The 19,109-nt window shown below is 33.9% G+C and overlaps 3 protein-coding genes across 3 annotated transcripts in view; all 3 read right to left on the bottom strand.

The window, feature by feature from the left end:
- LOC111700840 (vacuolar protein sorting-associated protein 8 homolog) overlaps positions 1-6,600 on the bottom strand; it is a 20,242-nt gene extending 13,642 nt beyond the window's left edge. The window contains exons 1-6 of the mRNA XM_023471896.1: positions 6,445-6,600; positions 3,098-3,224; positions 2,634-2,677; positions 2,012-2,167; positions 1,581-1,734; positions 92-198 (exon numbers count right to left, since the gene is read on the bottom strand). Coding sequence (XP_023327664.1) covers positions 92-198; positions 1,581-1,734; positions 2,012-2,167; positions 2,634-2,677; positions 3,098-3,224; positions 6,445-6,580 — 724 coding nt within the window. The 5' untranslated portion in view covers positions 6,581-6,600. The remainder of the gene's footprint in view (positions 1-91; positions 199-1,580; positions 1,735-2,011; positions 2,168-2,633; positions 2,678-3,097; positions 3,225-6,444) is intronic.
- On the bottom strand, positions 6,587-10,683 carry LOC111700841 (pre-mRNA-splicing factor RBM22). Its single transcript, XM_023471897.1, has 7 exons — positions 10,480-10,683; positions 9,720-9,837; positions 9,217-9,343; positions 8,227-8,419; positions 7,860-7,969; positions 7,451-7,539; positions 6,587-7,145 (listed from the first exon to the last, which is right to left on the bottom strand). Exons 1-7 carry the CDS (start codon positions 10,644-10,646, stop codon positions 6,783-6,785), a joined length of 1,167 nt encoding a protein of 388 aa, XP_023327665.1. The 5' UTR covers positions 10,647-10,683; the 3' UTR covers positions 6,587-6,782.
- On the bottom strand, positions 10,665-18,996 carry LOC111700842 (uncharacterized). Its single transcript, XM_023471898.1, has 7 exons — positions 18,678-18,996; positions 18,060-18,153; positions 17,272-17,343; positions 16,273-16,418; positions 14,871-14,950; positions 14,319-14,660; positions 10,665-11,455 (listed from the first exon to the last, which is right to left on the bottom strand). Exons 1-7 carry the CDS (start codon positions 18,901-18,903, stop codon positions 11,300-11,302), a joined length of 1,116 nt encoding a protein of 371 aa, XP_023327666.1. The 5' UTR covers positions 18,904-18,996; the 3' UTR covers positions 10,665-11,299.
- Between the last annotated feature and the right edge of the window lie 113 nt (positions 18,997-19,109).

Below are 19,109 nucleotides of genomic sequence, written 5' to 3' on the forward strand. Positions count from 1 at the left end.
ATTTGATTATGTATTGTTTTGATTGATATTCCACTATTTGGAACCGGGGACTCACATTTCTAAAAGCTTAAAAATAGGAGTTAATATTTACCTTGTGGATGAACATCCTGAATATCCCGGAGAAGTTTCCCGGTCATCATATCGTACTCAATAACCTGACCGCGGGCAAACCCAGCCAACAGTCGGGTAGAATCAACACTTAATTAAAAACATAAAATTGTCAGAAATCTGAAAATTATTATTTTTATTAGTATTACCATATTTATCATGATTTGTTACTTGCAGGAGTGTCAACGAGAGGAGTGGAAAATGAAAAAAAATTCGACTTCTAGTGAAATTTCCTCCTTTATTGTCCGTGCTATCAAGTATGGGTGGGGAGGGGGGGGGGCACTATGTGTCCAGGCCTGTGAAAAATTCAAAAATGTCATGTCTCCAAAAAAAATATTTTTCTTGAAGATAAGCAAACATATTTTGTGGGTGTGGGGGAAAAATATTAAGAAATATTTATTGGTTTAGGATTTATAGCTTCTTAAAGTTAGGTCGCAAAAAAACAAGTTTTTTTGCCGATCAGTAATTAAAAACACCTTTTTTGACCTATTTTGAAATGATATTTCTATGGTTCTATTTTAACTGAAGAGCTGGTTGATAACTTTTCTTAAAGCTATTTCTGTAAGGATTGGTTAGAAGACACTTTTAGAACTTGTATGGCATTATATAAGGAAGTTTAGATGAAATTATGAAGGTGAATAAAAAAAATCTATTCGACGAAAAAACTTATTTTTAAAATTATGGGGGGAAATCTGCACATTTCTGCCATCATAGGCCTAATTGATTAGCCTAATTTTTTCTGTGCGCGCGCGCAAAAATTTCATCTGGTGACTGAAATGATTTTAACCAGATTGAATTATTGTGGATTACAATATCTGTAGGAGCTTTAATAAAGAAACAAAAATGCGCGGGCGCGCACAGAAAAAATCTAATTTAAAAATCGCGGAAATGTTTTCATAAAATTAAAGAAAGTATATTGCTTCTTAACAGATTCAGCAGTTTAGGATTGAAACAGAAAATTAATATATTTAAGATAGAAAGAGCGCGCGCGCTATAAATAGGCTGAAATGCGCGTGGAGCAAGGCTTTTTTGAGAAAAAGATGTATAATAATATAAGATTAAATTCCTGAAAACCACAGTAGGCTAGGATAAAAACAGATCATACAGCTATGCATCAAAGCAGGAACTTAGCGCGCGCGGAGCAAATATTTTAGAGTATGAAAAAAAGTTGTATAATATCTTCAATAATTTCAACAATCTACGATTAAATTTTGTCGTGTAACTGATGAAATTGTCAGGCGCGCGCACCAAAGCCCAATTTGGTGCGCGCACAGAATATTTTTTTATGAAAAGAAATGTCTATGCCCAAAATTTGCCGATTCTGTAAATTTGAGCTATTTTAAACCAAAAATGATACTACTAGGATTTTTTTAATTAAAAATGCCATTCTGGACAGAGTGTGGGGGGGGGGTAAAGAGGGGGAATAAAAAGAGAAAATATATACCTCTACGATATTTTATAAATCTAGGTACCTGAAGGCAAGACAAGAAACTGCTCCGTATTGTTCTCTAAGCTCTGTGCCCGTTAGAAACCATTTAATGACCTGGTTTGAGTCAAATACTAACACGTGACCGCTCTGTGTTCCAATACCGATCATAGTTGTGGCAGCCATACAGGTGGGGTGGCCTAGATGTAACATAATTTCTCTTTTTATAATTTAAAAAATTCCGATTCAACATTTAACAGTTTATTAGTTTTCTCATGAACTAAACCACGTGTGTTAATATTTACAATTGTATTGAATTTCTTTTGTATTTTTAAGTGTCCATGGGGATAAAAAAAACGATGAAGATAATTAACCACAGAGCAGAGCCTGGCAACTTTATAAAATCAAACAAAACTCTTCAGTGAGCATAACTTTTTTCATATCTTCCCTGATTAATGCCTACCGTGTAGTTCTAACCTGTATTAACCCTGTCTGCTGCGCTGGTCATCTGTGCGGATACTCCCTTGAGGATCACGTGACGGAATATAGATCCCAGTCCTCGGCCTGTATCCTTGTTGTGTTGGGAGGACCTGGTTCCCCGGGACCCAAGGGAGGTCACAGATAAAGTTTCTCCTGAACATGAAAAATCTATAATCAAACAGATTAAACTAAATAAATTGCACAATTAATAAATCCTTTAATTTTTGGTAGGTCAGTTTAAAATTAAACTAAAATCTCATGAATAGCAATAAATGGTCCTAATGTACACTTTTTATCAATGTAATAAAGCTCTAAGATTATATATTTTTTTTCATGAGGAATAACTTTTTTTATTTTAAAAAAAAATTTTCACGGGCATAGTCTGGTACTTAAGCTAGTTTTTAATATAGCAGAGCGTATATGTATGTGCGTAATGTATAATCTGCAAACATTTTATTCCACTGTCCAGTAAGACCAAGTAAAAATGTATGGGTAACAAAAGAACAGTGAATTTTCCCCCAGATTTATCAGTAAAACATTTTTGAAATACCACGCTAAACGCCGAAATTTAGCTATTTCTGTTAAAAAAGCCTACATCTTTATTTAGTTTTAATATTACCTATATCACTATCAATGCCACCAGGCGGCATAGCGTACGCTTTCCTAAAATATTTTATTTTTAGAAACAAAAATAGTTTGATTTTATTACTCCATTAGTTCTTTTTCAAAATGATAAAAAACATTATTTTAAGTTTAAAAGCAAAAATGTTAGCACTCAAATTAAAAAATTGTAAAAAAGCGTTAAAAAAAACACGTTGTATCTGGTGGCACGCGAACTATTGGTGAAAAAATGAAAATATTTTGGATTTTTCTTAGTTTCATATATATCTATTCTGAAGAAAAAGAGCACTTCTAAACAATTTTCACTGGGCCCCCTGGGGAGAGAGTACATGCTGAATATTATGGGTTATATTCGCTGAATTGGAGAAACTTCTGGATTAAGAATCGAAAGGGTTCCCCTAAATCATCGAAACCCCCCCCCTCAAATCATATACCCTCCTTTAGAATATGAACTAACTCTACCTTGGGGTCCCCCCTGGTTCCTCTCTAAAACTATTTTCTAGATCTAATATATCGGACTCGTTTAATATTTCCTCCAGAGTTTGTGTATGATCCAACCTTGGATCATTCTGTACCAGACAATCCACATCTAAACAGCATGATAGCATTACAGGGGTGATCCATAGATCCGGATCTGAACTGTTGAAAAAAGAGATATTTTTAAAAATGTTCTAACTCTCTGAATGGTTAATAAAATTTAAGCATAAAAATAAGCAAAAACAATATATTAAAATAATTTTAAATTTCTTCTTTTGTTCAACAAATCAGTAAATCTGATAGAAATGTTGAGGACTCAGATCAGGATTAATGTCCCGTATGGGTGTTCCATAAAAAAAACATTACCCTGCAAGGTGTAAGAAAATTGTGTGCACTATAGATTTAGACTTTTAATTTTTTTGATATCAAATTGAAATTATTTTTAAAGCTTAGTGAATAATATTGGGCTTCCTTTACAATTTGCAATTTTTATACTTCTGACTCAAAATTTGCCATAATGCAAGAAAACACATTACTAGAATTAATAATTTTAAAAACTTTCTCACAAGGTGCCAGATTTTGACCCTAAAGACAAAACATATGCAAAACACGACCGTATTAAAACAATTAAACCGAGCTGCAGATATAATTGCTCTGTTTATATTCGGTTTGGGTTGTTTTAAGGAAAAATTCAATAAAACTTCCAATAAAACTTCAAAATTGTATTATATTCAAGTTTGGTTTTATTAAACTTTACAATATTATTCTCCTTCAAAAAAAATTGGGAAAACGATCAAAAACAATCGATACAACACGTTAGTTTTTAGGAGCATTACCCCCTATATTGGGGACACGTCCCTTCCTATTGGTTTTTGCATGACCTCTGTTTTCTATTTAAGCAATGCAATTGATGATCATGTCATCAATCAAAGATTATTTCCTAACCACCAACCATGTCCATTGTCCAACTCATCCTTCCAATCTTACGTCTCTTACCGGCTTTCCCGGGTTTCTTTAACAGAAATGATAGACGAGATAAAACCTCTGTTCCTTTACTCCAATCGGGACGACGGTACACTAGATTGGTTCAACTTCGTCAATTCCGACCAAGGAATTGACGACATCAAGGAAATGTTTCTTCTTACTTCGGACATTGATGAGATGGAGTGGGTCCCGGCCTGTGTATTATTAGAGTCCTACCCGACTCTGTCCTCGGATGGCAGTGGTTCTTCCAACGTCCGAGATGGCGAGGCAGAGCTGAGTTTGTCCTCTAACCTCCTGGTATCCTGTATGGAGAACGAGGATGTTCTCGTCGCTGAGTCTGCTTCTGGAATACAAGACTGTAGTGAAGAAGAACGGTTTGACTGGGGTTATTTAATCTCCGCAACTGATGTTGGAATTGACCAATATCAGTGTCACTTCCTGGTTTCCAAGACTGGCGACACTCAACTAGAATACTGTCTTCAGCTAGAACTTCTCTAGAAACCTTGCTAAACTGGAACTTCCCAACAGCAAACTGGAACTTCCCAACTGCTAACTGGAACTTCCCAACTGCCAACTTGGACTTCCCAACTTCCAACTGGCACATCTTCTTATTAGCTTGAGTATTAGAACACTTGTATGTAAAATCTAAATATGTATGTTTAATAAATATAGAACTTAATAGATTTCTCTGTTTTTAATTATATAAATATTTAAAGAGACAACATAGATATAGATCTAAATCATATGGATTTGTGATTGAGGTAATTTTTAATAGGAGAGAACAATTAATTTTAAAGTTGACATTTTTTGAGTTATCTTTTAAACTTTTATTTGAACTTAGTTTAATCTTTAGGAAAAAAACTTTTATTAACATAAATCTAGTTTCTGTCTTTAAAACAATTTTAATAAATTTGAATCTAGTTATATCTTTAACATAAACGTTAAAAAATTTGAATCTTGTTAGTTTTTAAGGGAAACCTTTATTAATTTTAATTTAGTTTTATCTTAAGAAAAACTTAAATTAATTTGTTAACAGTTTTATCTTTAAAAGGTTTTATTTAATTTGTATCTAGTTAGATCTTTAAGAAAACACTTCAGATTAATTTGAATCTCGTTATATCTTTAAGAAAATTTTGCGTTTTTAAACGTATTTCACTTCCGATTTAGTTTCTTCTAGGAATTCTAATACATGATTACAAAAGGTATTTTTCACAAAACTTTAAAATGGCCGTTGCAATAAGTTTATGATAGTAAAAGTAAAAAGTGACTTATAGTAAAAGTAAATCACACTTTTAATAGCAATAAATCCATTAACGACGGCCGATTTAAATTTTTGTAAATAATACCTATTGTTAACATATATTAGAATTCCAAGAAGAATACTTTTTGGTTCTTAATAATTGCAGAAAATTGTTTAACTTATATGTATGTCTTAGTGCTAATAACCAAACATAATCTAAAGAATTTAAAAATTGACAATCAATCCTTTGTTGTAAATCCAGGCGAATGTCAATGAAATCTGTATCTTAAATGAATCAAGTTCATAACACAACCCGTAGGCGGCGGTGAGATAATTTAACCGCTAACTGAAATGCTCCAATATCCAAATTTTCCTTGAGAAAATGAATATGTTGTCCAAATTTGGTGTATCTAATAATACTTTGAATCTGAGTGCGAACTTCAGTAATTTTCAATATTTTCTATAATGCACCAAACTGTTATCAAAATCTTATTGTCTCGGTAACCATGAAACACATTGAATTAATTGCTGTTTGTATTTAGCGTGTGCTGGCGCAAAAACACGAGTACAGCGAGTACAGATCAAACTTGGGTCTTCATCACATGGTTAATTAATAAAAGTTATGAAAAAAAATTCCGGATCATGAATTAGATTAGAATCCGGCTGAACGATAAAATCCGGCTGGGATTTTACATTCCGGCGGGTGAACGGATATCATCCATCTTGAGGATCATCTTAACAAGCTGGGTGGCGAGCTGGATCTGGGACTTTTTGAAGCTTAGTAAATAAAATAGGGCTATAATTACTATATGCATGCTTTAAAGACTCTTTTTATACTAAACCCCCGATGCTGTTTAGTTTTTACAGCTTAAAAATTCCTTTAAAACTATCATGAGAAAAATAGCGGAGGGGAACTATTTTACAAGTAATATTTTTTTTCTTTTAAATTTGAACATTCGCCAAAACTAAACTGAACCACTTTGCATTGAGCCTTCTATGAATTGTAGAAGCCAAATAAAATAAAATACTAATTCTATAGAAAAAATTTTTAAAACAAATTTCATGCCATTATTGTGCGATGATTTTGATCGGTAAATGAACAACAAACCTAACAGGATTTCATCCATGAGAGGATCAATATCTTTCTCATCATCCTTCTTCTCCATCTTAGCATCCTTCTTCTCCATCTTAGCATCCTTCTCCTTTTCCCCCTCCTCTCCCTCCTTATCCTCGTCCTCAGACATATTCAATCTGAAATGAAAAATGACAGTCTACATTTAAACCAAAGAGTTGCAATCAACCAAAAATATGTGAAATATGTTTATTTTAATTTTCTTACATCTCATTCCAACCATTACTAGACAGATGGGAAAAAATAATGTATTTTATTCTAAACATTTCAACGTGAAGTTAACGAAAGTTGACTGCTTAAAATAAGAAAAAGCATTAGAAATGCTGCTGAGCTGCTCCCATCCTGCTTGGATCCTGGCTGGGATAGTGAAGAGCACCAGCAGCAGCCTGGGGTAGAGTAGGAGGTAGACCAAGGAACCCCATTGGTCCCAACCCGCTCGGCGGCCCGGCCAATCCAAAGTAGTTCTTACTCGCTTCGGTAGGTGCCGGGGGGAGCGAGGTAGGCAGGGACATCTGTCCCATTTCTCCAGCGTCGAGGGCACCACCGGCGACAGGTTTTCCCTGTGATTTGCCCCAACGTATTGTTGCCTTGGCGCCTCTGATGACGAGTTTGTTGAAAGATTTCTCTACAGCTTGCTCGGCAGAAGATCGTTTTGTGAACTGCACAAACGCACATCCCTAGAATCCACGAAAATTTACTTATTTAACCTCAGAAGCTCTTTATGATTGAGCTAACAGAATACAGGATTTCTTATCTAAAATAGGCATCCTATTGTCTCGTGAGATTTATCAAAGAAATGAATATGGAGGAAAAAATTGCCCAGTGGTGTCCGATCCCCCCTCCCCCCCCCCAAAAAAAAAAATCGAAAATCATGCCCCCTGGGGACGGGCTGGGGGGGGGGAGAAATATATACCCCCGAGTCTAAAATACGCCGATAAACCTAAAATTTCGATCTTATTATTTCAAAAATAAATTTTCATTCCTGTTTTGGAACAGTGTTGATGCTTCTAACTTCTCCGTATGCATAGAACGCATTGCGTACATCCTGCTCAGTAGTACCCTCATCCAGGCCTGGCAAATATAAACCATTTATATGTGAACTATTTCTTTTATTTTGATTTTTGTTTTAGGGTTCAATTTTAAATCAGAATCTATCCCCTAGTAAAAATTTATTTGAATTCTTAAAAAACCTTAGCTCTGGTCTGAGAATTGGGCAATTACTGTGTCAAGTTCTAGTCTTAACAATTCAATCGAATTCATCGGAGAAAATCCAGATACAGCTCAAACATAAAGAAGATTTGACATTTTTCTTCTGTTAAACAAAATATTGAGAAATGTTTATGATTACACAAGATTGATTCTTCAGGAAAAAATTTGAATTAAAAAAATACCTCCGATATAAAGAGTAGTAATAGATTTATCCTCTGGAGGCTCCAAGTGGGGCAGAGCTTTAGCCCGGTTCAATAGTTTATCCGCTACAGGATCATTCACACCATAGTATCTAAATAAAATACAGAGCTTTAGCCCGGTACAATAGTTTATCCACTACAGGATCATTCACACCATAGTATCTAGATAAAATACAGAGCTCTGCTTTAGTCCGATTCAATAATTTATCCGCTAAAGAAAAAATCACACCATAGTATCTTTAGATAATATATAGAACTTTAGCCCGGTTCAATAATCAGTGGAGACGGAACTCTGCGTAAACTGTCAGTTTCATTCTGATCGTCAAGATCTATTGGATTTTCGTGTTACCTGTCCTTGATGTTCTGATCGGCGAGAGGATCGTCAGGATCTGTCGGTTTGTCGTGTCTGTACGGACACTCCTCTCCTCTCTTACACTCTCCCTTGACCCAGAAACTACAGATATGAGGTCTGTTTCTCTTATAGTACGGAGTAGTACGCGCCAGTTTAGCCAACAACTCAGACTTATGGCTGGGCAGCTTTCCTGAAATTATAATGATAAATAAAATTTTAATTCACACTTTCTAACACCAAAAAATTCAAACAGCTATTTCCAATTTAACGCAAGAATTATAATCAATTATCATGGCAATAATTTAACTTTTAAAAAAGATTTCTGAGTTAAGAACTTTAAAATAAGGAACGAGTTAACCCATTTTTTTAGGCGGGAGGGTTGATTCGTATTTAATTTTAAACAACTATAACTTGATTTGAAATTTACTGGATTGTTTCATATATATATTCATATATTCATATATAATGTGCTTTTAAATGAACAGAGCTGGCTTGAAACGATTTAAGCTATTAAAGTAAATAATTCCTTGATACATTTAATCGATCTATTATAAATCTTAAAAGATTTTACTTCAGGAAAGATCTATAAAACTTCATATTCGAAGAGAATGACTTTAATTTCATTTCAGTTAGTTTTTTATCAATTTCGTCAATTCAATAGTTTCGAACTCAGAAAAATTCCATCATTCAGAAAAATTTAACAATTCCCCATTTCTAATTAACGTTCGATAACTGATCAAAAATAAATCATAATAAAAAAGAGATTTAAAATTCTGAAGATTATTTGAGTTATTTCTTTAAAAAGAAACACAGTTGCCCTCAAGCAGGGATAGGTGTAAAAAAATGTCAACCTAATCTGTTAATATATTTCATATGATGGAAAATACTCCTTAGGCATGTGCAATATGAATTATAATAACAGATTTGGTTGACATTTTTTATACATATCCCTGCTTGAGGGCAACTGCGGCAAAAAGTTCTGCTTACCTAGAGCTCCGCCGGGACCAAATCCTCCGCTGTCCGCCAGGGCAGAGTCTACGTTCTGAAGGAAGTACTCCCTGTTCACGGCAGAGGTCGGGAGACTGTCCGCTATCTTGAGAGCGTGGTCTCGAACCTAGATTAAGTGCATTGGTTGCAAAGTCAATTTTTTCATTAATTCAAAATTATCCATTTGTTACAGATTATCAGACTTGAAAGAAAACAAACATTCTAAAAAAAATAACTTGGTATCTTTGATACGAACGTTAAAAAAAACAGCATAAGGGCTGAAATAAAAAATAGCTTTTTTCTTTCAAGAATACAAATAATTTAAAAAGTTCAGGTTGGAGACTTCTCCAAAAAATTACTTCATCAGAACTTGAGTTAGCGTCAAACTTCTGAAAACCTTTTGTCAAAATGTCTTCCTTTTCAAACTTTAATAACGATAAAATAAATACAAATATGTGATTAAGTATTTAAACATGTTTGAAAAATAATTTTGTTACATTTACCTGTACTGGCAACCCGTACTCTAGATCCAGCATACAGGTCTGACACACGTTCTTGAGTTTAGCGCAGGTCTGGCAAACCTCGGTCTTCTTGAACCTCATCTTTGCTCCGGGACACCACCTAAACACACAGGTTTAGGTTCAAGGTGTCCCTCATCATATAATAGATCAATCAAATTTTTTGACATATCCGAAAAAAATTGATTTCTTTAGAATTAGTATTAGGCTAGTATAATGATCTGCATTTCGAGTATTTTGTACGTAGTTTAGCGTGGAAGCTTGGGCTTAATCCTATAGAAAGATGTTTGCACCCCCCCCCCCCCATTCATAGAAAAATGTGCATGCGATTTGTATTATTTCAGGGTTAGCATAAATTTTGGGTTAATTATCAGGCCGAGCGCTGCGGTTAGGACAGACTACAACATTCTTTCTCTAGGAAATTACCAAGGCTTGAAGATGGTCAAATATGACGTGTAACACTCTATAAATGTAGTTAAGGGTAGGGAGGGATGTAAATAGGTTATTGAAATATCTAGTTTAAAATAGTGTCGTTTCTCGTTTTAAAAAACATGATTTTTTCTGGTAAAAAAACTACGTTGTATAGTTGAATAGAAGAACAACTTTGAAATAATAAATGCTTATAGTTCTCTTGATTGATTGATTATCGTTTATTTCTTTATGCCTAATTACTGGCATCTTAAATATTCTTATAGTTCTCTTTTCATAATTTAGTTTTATTTATCCCCTATCGATGGTATCCAACCTAAAGATGGTGAACGGCCTAGTGCAAATTTTACACTCCTTCCCAAACTTGTCCTTGGTCATCCTGATGTAGGGGTTGTCCCCTAGACATGTCTGACAAAGGATAGGGAAGTCTGAGTCCTCCCAGTTCTGCCGGTTGTAAGTGTTCGTTCCCTTACTCCCAGCCATTTTTAGACTTGGCTAATATCTGAAACAAAAATAACAATTTTTTAAAAATCCAAACGTACAGTTTAGTTGTCGTTCAAAACTGGAAAAAAACGTTATATTAGGATTATCCATGATTTTGATTTGACTAAAAAATTACATCACATTTCCTTAAAAAATCGTGAACTTTAATAAGAAAATTAAACAAATTGCATGTATAAAACTGATAATTACACAAACCGTTCAAAAAAATAAATTGTGGTGCCCATAGACTCTATTTTCTCTATAACATGGTATCAAAATCAATTTTAACATATGAAAAAAAGAGAAAATGCACTTTTAATCGTTTTTGATTTAACAAGCTGTTTGTACACTGCTCTCCAATCCACCTCCCAGGCTCTAGTTTAATAAGGAGAAAGGTTGCGAGATTTTTCCTTGAGAACCCAAAGACGACATTTTGATGTTTTTCTTGAACATGTTAAGTTGTTGACACTTTTGTGTTGTTTCCAATTCTTGGATGATAATATTTAGAGAGTCTATTAACATAAATTAAGTTTTAACTTCGAATATCAATTTTTTTCAAGTTAACACTAGAAATTTAACTTAAGTCCTCAAACCCGCGTTTATAATTAATAATGATACTCCTCAATTCCTCAATAGTTTTTTTTTTTGGTAATTTAGTTAGTGATCTTGCTTTTGATGTTATCCAAATGTTTCTGGAGACGAATCTTCTTGGCTTTCTGTTTGTTCCTCATTACATTAACTTGAACCCGTAGCTTTTCCAGAATAACCTGCCGCTCCTTCGTTAAGGTCTCCAATATTTCCTCCTCATCCTGAAACAAATTTTAACATTCAAATTTTGAATCTACAAGAAAAATCCTGTTTTAACTCCAAAAAAGATTCTTGGATAATTCTTCATTAAAAGAAGATGAGTATATACTAATTACTAAATACCTAAACCCTTCCTCCATGGTAAACCCTACCTCTAGAGTAAACCCTTCTTCCGAAGAAAACCCTTTCTCCGGAGAATACTCTTCCTCTGGAGACTACTCATCCTCTGGAGAATACTCTTCCTCTGGAGAATACTCTTCCTCCGGAAATTACCCTTCCTCCAGAGTAAACCCTTCCTCCGGAAAATACCCTTACCCTTCCTCCAGAGAATACCCTTCCTACGGAGTAAACCCTTCCTCCGGAGTAAACCCTTCCCCCGGAGAATGCCCTTCCTCCGGTATAACCCTTCCTCCGGAGAATACACTTCCTCCAGAGTAAACCGATCCTCCATAGTAAACCCTTCCTACGGAGTAAACCCTTCCTCCGGAGTAAACCCTTCCTCCGGAGGATAGCATTCCTCCGGAGTAAATCCTTCCCCGGAGAATACCCTTCCTCCAGAGTAAATCCTTCCCCGGAGAATACCATTCCACTGGAGTAAACCCTTCCCCCGGAGAATACCCTTCCTCTGGAGTAAACCCTTCCTCCGGAGAATACCCTTCCTCCAGAGTAAGCCCATCCTCCAGAGTAAACCCTTCCTCCGTAGTAAACCATTCCTCCGGAGAATACCATTCCTGCGGAGTAACCCCTTCCCCTGGTAAATCCTTCCCCTGAGGATAACCTTCCTCTGGAGTACCCTACCTCCGGAGTAAACCCTTCATCCAGAGTAAACCCATCCTCCATAGTAAACCCTTTCTCTATAGTAACCCCTTTCTCCGGAGTAAACCTTTCCTCCAGACTAAACCCTTCCTTCAGAGTTAACCTAACATAAGGGTGGCCAAAACTTTTTTAAAAAAATCCGTACAAAAATCCGTACATTTTCAGAACAAATCCATACAATCCTTACAGTTTTTTGAAAAAAAAATTCGTACAATCCGTACATTTTTTTTGAAAAATCCATACAATCCGTACAATTTTTTAAAAGAATCCATAAAAACCTTACATTTAAGAAAAATGTTACCATTTTTGAAAGAAAAAAAAACACATCAAAATTCAATTGTTCATGTGTGAGGGTTTAAACTTCTTCAGCTGGAGAAGTCATTACCTTGCTTTTTGATCTATCTGTAAAAAGTACCTTAATACATATTTATACAAGTAAATTAGGATGATAACAAGAGGAGAAACAAGTAAATTAGGATAATAACAAGAGGAGAAACAAGTAAATTAGGATAATAACAAGAGGAGAAACAAGTAAATTAGGATGATAACAAGAGGAGAAACAAGTAAATTAGGATGATAATAAGAGGAGAAACAAGTAAATTAGGATGATAATAAGAGAAACAAGTAAATTAGGATGATAACAAGAGGAGAAACAAGTAAATTAGGATGATAATGAGAGGAGAAACAAGTAAATTAGGATGATAATAAGAGGAGAAACAAGTAAATTAGGATGATAATGAGAGGAGAAACAAGTAAATTAGGATGATAATAAGAGGAGAAACAAGTAAATCAGGATGATAAAAAGAGGAGAAACAAGTAAATTAGGATGATAACAAGAGGAGAAACTAGTAAATTAGGATGATAATGAGAGGAGAAACAAGTAAATTAGGATGATAATAAGAGGAGAAATAAGTAAATTGGGATGATAATGAGAGGAGAAACAAGTAAATTGGGTTGATAATAAGAGGAGAAACAAGTAAATTAGGAGAGGAGAAACAAGTAAATTGGGATGATAATAAGAGGAGAAACAAGTAAATTAGGATGATAATAAGAGGAGAAACAAGTAAATTAGGATGAGAATGAGAGAATTAACAATTAGATTAGGATAAGCATGAGAAGAGAAACAAGTAAATTAGGATAAAAATGAGAGGAGAAACAAATAAATCAGGATGATAATTAGAGGCGAAATAAGTGAATCAGGATGAGGCATGAGAGAAGAAACAGGTAAATTAGGAGGAAAATGAGAGGAGAAACAAGTAAATTAGGATGAGAATGTGAGGAGAAACAAGTAAATTAGGACGAGAATGATAGGAGAAACAAGTAAATTAGGACGAGAATGAGAGGAGAAACAAGTAAATTAGGATCAGAATGTGAGGAGAAACAAGTAAATTAGGACGAGAATGAGAGGAGAAACAAGTAAATTAGGACGAGAATGAGAGGAGAAACAAGTAAATTAGGATGAGAATGAGAGGAGAAACATGTAAATTAGGATGAGAATGAGAGAAGAAACAAGTAAATTAGAATGAAAATGAGAGGAGAAACATGTAAATTAGGATGAGAATGAGAGGAGAAACAAGATAAATACACATTTAAAATCTAAACATCTATTTATTTTGTTTATTTGTTTAAGCTTTTTAGAAAACTCGTTATATAGCAAAAATCAATGTTCTCGAAAAACTATGAATGAATTTCAATTGTCCATTGAAACAACAATCAACCAACCTAATATTATTTAGAATGCAGAAAATAAGTTAAACCAACTTCTTTTTGACAAGATTTTTTTTTGAAAATTTTAATGCAAATTTGCTGAAATTAGTCAAAAAAGGGGGGAATGTGTATTGGGGATGTGAATTGGGAATGTGTATACAATCTGAAAAAAAAAACCGTACAATCCATACAATTCGCACAATCCGTACAAATTGGCCACCCTGTAAAATCCATGTAAACCCTTTCTCCGCCCAGTAAACCCTTCTGCAGACTAACCCCTTCATCCATCCTAAACCCTTTCTCCACAGTTAACCCTTGCACAAAACTATACTTAGTACTTACATTGATTTCCATGAGTTCATATTCAAGTTGCTTGCACTCGTCCACCATTTTCAATTTTAGATTTACAAAAGTATCCTCGTATGAAACTACCAATCCTGATCCTGCGTTTTCTCCAGAACCCTCTCTTCTTGTACTTGATTCTGAAGTTTGTTCTGACACTCCTTCTTCCAATTCCTCTTCAGGATGAATGGATGCCAAACTATCAAGACCTGAATCCCCAGCATCAGGATTTTCTGGTTTAGATTTAGCTCTAGTTTGATCCTCCTGCTTAATGTCAGTCTCCTGGTTCTTGGTTATACGTTTCAGGTTCTCAACACGAGTACTGTAAAAGTGTTCAAGCTTCTAGAAACAATTCGCCATGTTTTTTGGTGTAAAAATATCTAATTTAAATTTCCCAATTTCTAGAAACAATTCGTCCAGTATTTTGGTGTGAACATTTTTTTACTTAAACCAAATTGCATTAATGAAATATGTGATAATAAACGCGAGAAAAAAAAACTTTCCATTTTCCCTATTCTCCCAACCCGTATTAAAATTATGAGGATGTCTCTCCTTGTTTAGTTCTATTTTTGTTGCCCGAACATTGAGCGCATCAAGTCCAAATTCCGATCTTTCATCACTGGCAGCAGTCTCTTAATTTTGCGGTTTTTTTCAATTAACAGAATTGTGGTTTTGTCACAATCTCTTTATAGTTTTTTAATCCCTATATCTTTGCAACCCACTGTTGTAGAATTTTTAAATCTATGAGTTAAACCTTCAGGTTGCAAAGATAAATAGACAAGAGTATTTAAGTTTAGTGGAAAGTTTAGATGCATTTATTAAGAGTATCAAAAAAATGTGATCAATAATGCAGGGTTACCCACAAAGAATAAGACTTCAAAAACTAGTTTTATGAATTTGTTTGATCTTTTCTTACATAATTGGTTTGCGTAGCTGCATCACATTTTTTCTTTACAAAATTATACAAAAACTAGGCTTTCAGGGCGCTTCGCGAACATCTTCTATTTCAATTGTGAACATTTTCTAATTCTTTACATTGTAAAACAAAAACAAAAAAGTTCGCGGATTTTTTAATAAAAATAGTGGATTTTCAAAATTGTATTTTGTTGAAGGCTAATTCTGAAACTTTGATCATTCATAAACCTTCCCTGGGGTTTTGTGAGGTTCCACACAAAATATGGGCCCGATCGGTTCACCCGTTTTGACGTTCATTGGATACAAACAAAAAAACAAACAAACAAACTGCCAAACAGACAAGCAAAGTATATATATAGTAGAAATTCAGGACGCTTTGCGCCCATCTTTAACTTCATTTGTCAACATTCTTCTCATTAATAAATTACATGGTGGTTCTCTTTGTTAATAAATAACATGGGAGTGTGAATAAATAACATTGGGATTCTCCGTGATAACAAAACAAGAATTTCGCGGATTTTCAAAACTTTCAAAATTCAAATTTTGATGGAGGCAAATTTTTGAAAATCGAAAATTTGATCATCCATAAACCTTTCCTGGGGTCTCGCGAGGTCCCACTAAAAATTTGGGCCAGATCGGTTCAGCCTTTTTGACGCTTTTGGGTGTACAAACAAACATACAAACAAACAAACAAGCTAAGTATATATATATATATATCTAAGTAGAAACCATAAACACTGAAATGATTAATGTCAGCCATCTTTCTTTTAATTTAGAAATACATGGTTTAGAAACGAAAGAAACAACAATAATTCGACTGCTTTCTATTCCATTGTATTTCATAAAAAGATTGAATCCTATTCAGAAAACCAAATTGAACCAAGTCGGTTCTTGGAATCAAAATACCATGAGGTCGTCTTTAAAGCTTCTCCCTTTAAGGGAAACTTTGTGTTTTTCATTTTTTGCGGTACCTTTTCTCTTAAGGCTTCAGACTAGCAGCAACCCAGGGCATGTAACTGTGAATACCATATTAAATTACCTTTCTTGAATTCCTCCAGCTGAGTTAAAATCCTAGATTTCTGAGTAAAGATAAATCTCTGAGTAAACAAAACATTCATGTCTTCCTTCTTTAACGTGTTCTCCATCTCAGCCCACGTACCCAGCTCTATCCCCAGACAACCAGGTCTAAAAGGGACTGGAGCTGAACACTTTAGAATGGTGGATATCGCGATTAACACCCCGGACTAACCAGAAATAGAGGCATTCGATTTGAAATCTTACAATTAAACAATCTTTAAACTAACGGATTTGTTTGTTTTATACTTTTAATTCAAAATGCATATGCCGACAAAAAAGTATATAAGAAAAAAGCCTAAAAAATTATGTTTAATAGGACAAATTGTGATCGAAAGTCACAGTTTTCCGGAATATTGACAGAACCGTTAAATCCATGTATAATGCTTGATACTTTCTTTGTGCTGATCTAAAAACTAATTTAGTCTTCAGATTAATTTCTAGAGACTAGAGATGAGCTATTTAACTTTTGAAAAACCTGTTTTTAATTTTCCCGCATTTAAGGTGTCAGATCAATTGTACTAATAATCGAGTGAACGAGCGTAAGTTTTGGATTAACGTTTTTATTGTTTATTAAGACTACAGTTCAAAAAGGGCTTTAGTCCTCAAATGTGATAAAATATGTTTATTAATAATTTTTCATGAGAACACGATTAAATTTATATTTGTTTAAATGATTTTAAAGTTGACTTGTGAACAGCTGACTTAAGTTCAATCAGATATGAGTCCAATCGATATAGCATTATATCTGCAATCTGCATGTGTAATCAAACGTATCTTTATTACATGTTGTAGGAAATGTTATATCCAACAAGAGCGAATTGAAAAGAAAATCAAAAGTTTCCACAATGGATATTCAGATTAAGGGTATCCAATTCTAAAGTTTTCTGCTTTGTTGACTTAATTTCAAAAGACTCTTTTTATAGAGTTTCATGTCAGATTCACTAATTCAGAATATGTCTACCTGTCTACAGGGACTTGCATTAAAGCGGGTCTGAGCTTGTTGCACTTTAACTGGGCCAACTCTCTACTCATCCTAGTTGTCAAAATATTTGACAAATCTCAGCTAGATTATGCATATTAATTCAACAAAGACTGTAGGCCGAAAAATGAAACTTATTAGACGTGACCTTATAAGAAAAAAGTTTTTGCCATAAAATCTGATTTTTTATTTCTAATCCCTATATCTTTGCAACCATATGTCGTTGGCTTTTGATATTTCAAGATTAAATAGTCAAATTTTAAATATCAAAAGTTTACACTTCAGGTTGCAAAAATATAGAGAATAAAACATACGAATTTGGGCAAGACTCAGTTCCTTTCCGTCTCAATCTTTTTTTTGTGACTAATTTGTTGATTTATGATTTTACGATTTTAATGAATCTGAATTAAGTTTTTAATACCATATTTTCTTTATTTCACAAATTTTGCCTTGCATTATACTTAATTAATAAAAAAATTGTTTTCACAAAGTACAAGTACTTTTTAAATTTAGTATGCTTACTATTTCTGGTATAGCAAATGGAATGATAACAATCGACCTTCTTATTGTTAGATGGAAAAATCAAGAGAACTTTTCAATTAGATATTCTTGTTAATGTACATCAAAAAATCAATTGTAAAACCAAATACATAAACAATCAACATACTTGATAATTTTGACCTTTGGATCTTAAGCTATTCCTTGGATATTATTAGTTATACCTTAATCAACTTTTTAAATATTTCTAATTGTAAACATGAAGAGATTACCTTAATTTTTCTCTTTGTAATTCAAGTAGAGTCAGGTCCAGGCTTTGAACCTCCCTCGCTAGATGTTCATGTTCAGCATTCTTCTCCACAAGCTCTACAAGAAAGTAAGAATTCCTACTGAGGATAAGTCTTTAGTAGCAGTATTTTAAACTTGAAGAAAATATGAAGATTGAAGACTCAAAACTTCAACCTTGAAGTGTTTAAATAGTATTTTGAAGTTAAGAGAATAAGACGATTCTAAAATACGGACTTGAAGTCTTTAAATCCCAGTATTTTGAAGTTAAGCGAATAAGAAGGCTCTAAAATATGAACTTGAAGTCTTTAAATCGCAATATTTTGAAGTTAAGAGAATAATAAGACTCTAAAATATGAACTGCAAGTCTCTAAAGCAGTATTTTACCGTTTAACTTGGTTAAACATAATAAACATATTGTAGAACGTCCACAGTAAATTCTTAGAAATATTCTTAGGATAAAAATAATATTTCAGGGGAGGGGGGAGGTCCGAAAATCGTTCTCTAGAACAATACCGAGAAAAGAATAATTTTTCATTTTTGATTAAGCTTTATTCTTTGAAATGTATAGGCTAATAATGAACAAAAACTTAAATGATAAATACCTTCCTGGAGATGTTCGTAATCATCTTCAATTCTATGCATAAAGTTCTTAATTCTCTTCTCAATAGTTCTTACAAAGCTCATTCCGGTGTCTAGCCCATGGAAGGAAGGCTCTGATTCTTGATGATGAAATTCTTCTTCAGCTCCCTTCTCTGGATGATGGTTCTGATGGTTCCCTTTATCATTGTGTTGATGGTCAGGGCTGCTAGGTGAACCAGGATCCATCATTTTAAGAGATATCTCCAAACTATAAAGCTGTTAAAATTAAAGTATTTGCGATTAATAAAATCAATGATATATATATTTAATAAAGATGAAACGTTGAACCAGTAAAAACATCCAATTGTATTTTTGAATAAAATCAGTTTGGATCGTCTCTCCAAGAGATCGATTTTTGTAAATCCGCCCCCATCCCCCCGGTTAGGTTCGAACAA

The sequence above is a fragment of the Eurytemora carolleeae genome, unplaced genomic scaffold, assembly GCF_000591075.1.
Source record: "Eurytemora carolleeae unplaced genomic scaffold, Eaff_2.0 scaffold332, whole genome shotgun sequence".
NCBI classification, from domain to species: Eukaryota; Metazoa; Arthropoda; class Copepoda; order Calanoida; family Temoridae; genus Eurytemora; species Eurytemora carolleeae.